The sequence below is a fragment of the Orycteropus afer genome, unplaced genomic scaffold (assembly GCF_000298275.1).
Source record: "Orycteropus afer afer isolate SDZICR_OR568_19922 unplaced genomic scaffold, OryAfe1.0 scaffold00130, whole genome shotgun sequence".
NCBI lineage: Eukaryota > Metazoa > Chordata > Mammalia > Tubulidentata > Orycteropodidae > Orycteropus > Orycteropus afer.
Window position 1 is genome coordinate 6,795,132 of NW_006921717.1, and position 6,504 is coordinate 6,801,635.

Consider the following 6,504-nt stretch of genomic DNA (forward strand, 5'->3'; position numbering starts at 1 on the left):
GGATCACACAGTTAGAAGGAGGCCGAGTCAGGATTTGAATCTGAGTCTGGCCCTTCCTGGGAGCTCTGGTGGCATAGTGCCTAAGGCACTTGACTGCTAATCAGAAGGCTGGCGGTTCAAACCCACCAGCCACTCCTCAGAAGGAAGGTTGGGCAATCTACTTCCATAGTGATACGGCCTTGGAAACCCAAGGAGGGGTCGCTGTGAGTCGGGTCCGACTCCACGGCACATAACAACAACAACAACTGGCCCTTTCCATGATGCTGGGTTGGAAAGTCACCCGGGAGCAGCACCCACGGCGGGAACAGAGGGGCCTGGGCTGTGATCTGGCCCAGGGGATCACACTCGGCCGTTCCTTGGTGGCGCTGAGCAGGGTTTCAAGCAAGCTGACTGTCAGACTCACGTCATCATGAACTTTCCCCTAGGCTGTGTGACGGAGATTCCCCGAGGACGAGGACGAGAGAGACTGAAGGGAAGAGAGGAAGGAGGGGCGGGCTCCTGGCCAGGCGTTTGCTCGTGACTGAGCCCTGCAAAAGGTCAGTAGGAGAGAGGGTGATGGAGAGGTGGAGGGGATGCGGGATGGAGGGGTGGAGACCCACGGGCGTCTGGACGCAGGGCCCCGGGGGCGGAAGAGATGAGGGCCCTCTGCGGCCAATTTCATTGCCTGTCCTTTTCCCATTCTCCGTGGTGGCTTGGACAACTCACGCAGGGGAAGGCATGTGATGGCTTATCCAGCCCCTCTCCACCCCCACTGCACCCCCACACTCCTCTACAGGAGTAGGCACTTGGAGAGAATGTGTCCTCCCTGCACGTCCCCAGTGCCGGGATCCCTGGCCTGTTCACCGTCGTGCCCGTATGTCCCTACCGCCCTGACTGCTTGTCCTTACCTCGCCCCAGATGGAGAAGGAGGAGGAGGCGACCCGGGAGCTGCTACTGCCTAACTGGCAGGGCAGCGGCTGCCACGGGCTGACCATCGCCCAGAGGGACGACGGTGTCTTCGTACAGGAGGTGATGCAGAACTCCCCTGCGGCCCGCACTGGGGTGGTCAAGGAGGGTGAGTCACCATGGGGTGCCGCCTGGGTGCTGGGGGAGATCGAGGGTGGTGGAGGGCGGGCAGGGTGGGGAGCAGGCAGAAGTGGGTGAGTAATTGTGGAGGGAGGTCCCAGTGGCGTCAGGGTGGTCCCTAAGCCCTACTCTCCATTGTCCCCTCTGTGTCCTTTAGTCATGGTTCTGGGGAAGGCAGGTAACAGGAAAAGTAGAGAGCCCCTGAGTGGTCCTGAGTTCTGACTCCATCGCTCAGTAGCTCTATGGCTTTGAGCAAACAAATTGGCCTCTCTAATTCTCAATTTCCTCATCTGTAAAATGGGTATTACCGCAGCTTCCTTGCAGGATGGTCATGACAATTAAATGCAAGGGAGCTGGAGGACCCCACGTGTGTTGCTTCCCTGAGGCCCTGGTGGGGCTTGTTTTGGTTACTTTGTTTGGGTGGATGGCTTGAACAAACAGGAGTTTATTCTCATATAGTTTTGGAGACTAAAAGTTCAAGTTCAAAGTGCCAGCTCTGGGGGCTGGGTGAAAACCCCTCAACCTTGGGCTTCAGCTTTGCCGCCTGCTCCCAGCCCACTGAAGATGGAGCTGGAGGCGTCTCTTCACTCAGGCAGCTGCTGGCTGCTGAGGCTGGCAAACCCAAGGTCGACAAGTAAAAAGGCACGGTCCCAATATTAGCAAACCACACGACAGTGGACTGATTCTAGTTGATAGAGAGTCCCAAGACTGGCAGGGCGTGGCAGGCTGTTGAACAACAACTTGGCTACAAGCAGGGTTCAAGTGTGCCGACAAGCTACAGGCCATTCCTAAAGCTTTTCCTTATACGTTGGGAGCAGACCACGTCCCTAAGGCAGCTACTCAACTGCTTATTGCACTGCGGATGCCACCATGGAGTTGATGACCAGTCTCATCATGGGGAAGAACTATACCCAGCTGCCCAGCCACTCAAAACCAGGCCCAGCTAAGTTGACACAAAACCTTAACTACCACAGGGGTCTTACCTACTTCTTGGTCCTCCCTGTTCAGGGGACCAGATTGTGGGTGCCACTATCTACTTTGACAACCTGCAGTCAGGCGAGGTGACCCAGCTGCTGAACACCATGGGACACCACACCGTGGGCCTGAAGCTGCACCGCAAGGGGGACCTCTCCCCCGAGCCTGGCCAGACCTGGACCCACGGAACCTTCACCTCCCACAGCTCTGAAGTGCTTCTGGTGAGTCTTCGCTGGCCCCTCTGCTGCCTGAACTCCCTGTTACACCAGCCTGCTGGTCCCGCTAAGTAAGACCTCTGTCCGTCTACTTGGGCCTCTCTCGTAGTTCCTTCTCCTTTCAGTCCTCTTGGCCAGGCTGTTTCTTCCTACTCCTGTGTGGCTTATGGCTGATGCTACCCCTAAAGGCTCTGCAGTCTCCTCAGGGAGCCCAGATGACCCATCGTGTGGGAATGACTCATGCAGCCCGGGCAAAGATGCCAGGAGGAAGGCCAGTTGCTTTGTAAGAGTCTTTGAAATGACTTCACAGGTGCCCCACCCTGCCTTGAGGACACCCTTTCTCTCCTGGATTTTGGCCTGTAGGGGCCTCTCTGCTACTCCTCCTGGCTTGTTTATTTAACAAACAATGGATCCTCAGAGTGAAAGTGTTGATCCACATACAACCAGTCTCTTAGGCTCCTCATGTATTTGTGAGGTGCAAAGGCTCCTGGGAGGATTCCCGCCCCATTAATCAAACAAGTCAGGGAGTTGGGAGCTGAAGGGTCAAGTCCACATGGTGCTCCCAACTCCCTGGTTGGCTTGTTTAACAGGGAGGGAATCCTCCCGGGAGCTTGTGGCCTGGGAGGGTCCCTGGGACTCAGGAGGGCCATTTGAATGCATAATTGATTGTAAGCGCTCGCACACTTTAGGAGTTGACAGGCCCTGCACTCCCTATGGCTTCTGCTTACCAGAATTTCCCCCAGTAATCTCTGTTTTCCTCCTGTGATGTGGCTGTCAGCCCTTCTTTTTTTTTCTGTGCCTTGCGCTCTGTCCTGGGAGGCTCCAAGGACCTGCGTTATGGTTCCTGCTTCTCTGGGAGACAGGCAACCGTGTTGTCGGTTGGGCTGTGGCCAGGCGTCTGGCGATCCAGGCGGGCTTTGCTGCAACCTGTGCCGGTGCGTGTCTTTCTGCAGAGCGGGGCTGATGAGGAGTATCAGCGCATCTACAACACCAAGATCAAGCCTCGGCTGAAGTCGGAGGATGGAGTGGAAGGGGACCCTGGAGAGACCCAGAGCCGCACCATCACGGTGACCAGAAGGGTCACAGCCTACACTGTGGACGTGACGAGCCGGGAAGGCGCCAAGGATATCGACATCAGCAGCCCTGAGTTCAAGATCAAGATCCCTAGGCATGAGCTGACTGAAATCTCCCACATGGACGTGGAGACCCAGCCTGGGAAGACAGTGATCAGACTGCCCTCGGGCTCGGGGGCAGTGTCTCCAACCACAGGCTCTGCTTTAGACATGCAAGCAGGGGCCATTTCTGCTTTGGGACCAGAGCTCCAAGGTGCTGGCCACTCGAAGCTCCAGGTCACTGTGCCTGGGATAAAGGTGGGAAGCCAGGGCGTCAATGTCAGTCCCAAGGGCTTGGACTTGGGTGGCAAAGGAGGGGTCCAGGTTTCAGGAGTGGACGTTTCATCTTCTGGGAGTGGGGCAGTCAATGTTCAGGGCCCGTCCCTTGACAGGGGCGATAACGGGAAAATTAAAATTCCCACCATGAAGATGCCCAAGTTTGGGGTCTCAACAGGGCCCGAGGGCCAGGCACCAGAGGTGGGGCCGAGTGTTTCTGCACCTGAGTTCTCCGTGGGGCACAAGGACAGCAAGCCAGGTTTGATCGTCGGCGGGAGCATCCAGGCCCCCCAGCTAGAAGTCAGTGCTCCTTCCGTCAATGTTGAGGGCCTTAAAGGGAAGCTGAAGGGCTCTCAAATCACTGGGCCATCCCTTGAGGGTGAGCTAGGCCTGAAGGGTACCAAGCCACAGAGGAGCATAGGGGTGGACATCTCTGCTCCCAAAGTTGAGGGCAGCATCACTGGTCCCAGTGTGGAAGTTCAAGCCCCTGATGTTAACATTCATGGGGCTGGAGGCAAACTGAATATGCCCAAGATGAAAGTCCCTGCATTTTCTGTGTCGGGTTCTAAGGGAGAAGGAGCTGGCATTGAGGTGACACTGCCCACAGGTGAAGTGACCCTTCCTGGGGTCTCTGGGGACGTCAGCTTGCCTGGGGTTGCTCCTGGTGGTCTGGAAGGGAAGGTGAAGGGTGCTAAAGTCAAGACTCCTGAAATGATTATTCAGAAGCCTAAAATCTCCATGCAGGATGTGGATCTGAGCCTTAGGTCTCCTAAACTGAAAGGAGATTTTAAGGTTTCTGTTCCTGGAATACAGGGTGATGTTAAAGGCCCTCAAGTGGACATAGAAGCACCCAGCCTAGAGGAGACAATCACAGGTCCCACGCTTAGTAGTCCTTCTGGGAAAACAGGGACATGCAAGATCTCTATGGCTGATGTAGACTTAAACGTGGCTGCCCCTAAAGTGAAAGGGGGCATGGATGTTACTCTCCCAAAAGTAGAAGGGAAAGTTAAAGTCCCTGAAGTTGATGTCAAAGGCCCTAAAGTAGATGTCAGTGCCCCAGATGTGGAAGTTCATGGCCCAGAGTGGAACCTGAAAATGCCCAAGATGAAAATGCCCAAGTTCAGTACTCCAGGAGTCAAAGGAGAAGGCCCAGAATTAGACGTGAGTCTACCAGAAGGAGATGTCAGTATTTCAGGGCCCAAGGTCAACGTGGAAGCCCCAAATGTGAACATTGAGGGTCTTGGGGGCAAACTTAAAGGCCCTGATATTAAGCTGCCTGAAATAAGTGTCAAGACACCAAAGATCTCCATGCCTGATGTAGATTTGCATGTCAAAGGTACAAAGGTGAAGGGAGAGTATGATGTTACAGTGCCAAAGCTTGAAGGGGAATTGAAAGGTCCCAAAGTGGACATTGATGTCCCAGATGTGGATGTTCATGGCCCAGACTGGCATCTGAAGATGCCCAAGATGAAAATGCCCAAATTCAGTGTGCCAGGATTCAAAGCAGAGGGCCCAGAGGTGGGTGTGAACCTGCCAAAGACCAATGTGGACATTTCTGGGCCCAAGGTAGACGTTGGTGCTCCAGATGTGAGCCTTGAGGGACCAGAAGGGAAATTAAAAGGGCCCAAGTTTAAGATGCCTGATGTGGACTTACGTTTGAAAGGCCCTAAAGTAAAAGGAGAGTATGATGTTACAGTGCCAAAGGTTGAAGGTGAGATTAAAGTTCCTGACGTTGAACTTAAGAGTGCCAAAGTGGATATCGGTGTTCCAGATGTGAATGTTCAAGGCCCAGACTGGCACCTGAAGATGCCCAAAATGAAAATGCCCAAGGCTGACATTGATGTTTCAGCTCCCAAGGTGGATGTTGAAGTTCCAGATGTGACTATTGAAGGACCCGAAGGGAAGCTGAAGGGTCCCAAGTTCAAGACCCCCAAGATCTCCATGCCAGATGTGGATTTGCATATGAAAGGTCCCAAGGTAAAGGGAGAATATGACGTTACAGTGCCAAAGCTAGAAGGGGAGCTGAAAGAGCCAAACATAGACATCACTGCCCCAGATGTTGAAATTCATGGTCCTGATTGGAACCTGAAGATGCCCAAGATGAAAATGCCCAAATTCACTATGCCTAGCCTCAAAGGAGAGGGTCCAGAAGTGGATGTGAACCTGCCCAAAGCTGATATGAACATTTCTGGGCCCAAGATAGATCTTAGTGCTCCAGATGTGAGCTTTGAAGGCCCAGAAGGGAAATTGAAAGGCCCCAAGTTTAAGATGCCTGAGATGCACTTTAAAGCTCCTAAGATGTCTCTTCCAGATGTTGACCTGGATCTTAAAGGACCCAAAATGAAAGGAAATCTAGATATGTCTGCACCAAAAGTAGAAGGTGAGATGAAAGTTCCAGATATGGATATCAAAGGCCCCAAGCTAGACATCAAAGCACCAGATGTAGATGTGCAGGGTCCCGATTGGAGCTTGAAGATGCCCAAGATGAAAATGCCCAAGTTCAGCATGCCTAGTTTCAAAGCAGAGGGCCCAGAACTGGATGTGAACCTGCCCAAGGCTGACGTTGACATCTCTGGACCCAAGGTTGACGTTGAAGCCCCAGATGTGAGCCTTGAGGGACCAGAAGGGAAGCTGAAAGGTCCCAAGTTTAAGATGCCTGAGATGCACTTCAAGGGCCCCAAGATCTCCATGCCTGATGTGGACTTAAACTTGAAAGGCCCCAAAGTCAAAGGGGATGTGGATGTGTCTGTGCCCAAGGTAGAAGGTGAAATGAAAGTGCCAGATGTGGACATCAAAGGGCCCAAAGTGGACATCAGTGCCCCAGATGTGGATGTTCATGGCCCAGACTGGCACCTGAAGAT

At 53.6% G+C, this 6,504-nt stretch overlaps 1 protein-coding gene across 1 annotated transcript in view; it reads left to right on the top strand.

Moving 5' to 3' along the window:
* Positions 1–897: 897 nt before the first annotated feature.
* Positions 898–6,504, top strand: part of AHNAK (AHNAK nucleoprotein) — a 20,964-nt gene continuing 15,357 nt past the window's right edge. The window contains exons 1-3 of the mRNA XM_042781520.1: positions 898–1,054; positions 2,074–2,261; positions 3,209–6,502. Of these exons, the coding sequence (XP_042637454.1) occupies positions 898–1,054; positions 2,074–2,261; positions 3,209–6,502 (3,639 nt within the window). The remainder of the gene's footprint in view (positions 1,055–2,073; positions 2,262–3,208; positions 6,503–6,504) is intronic.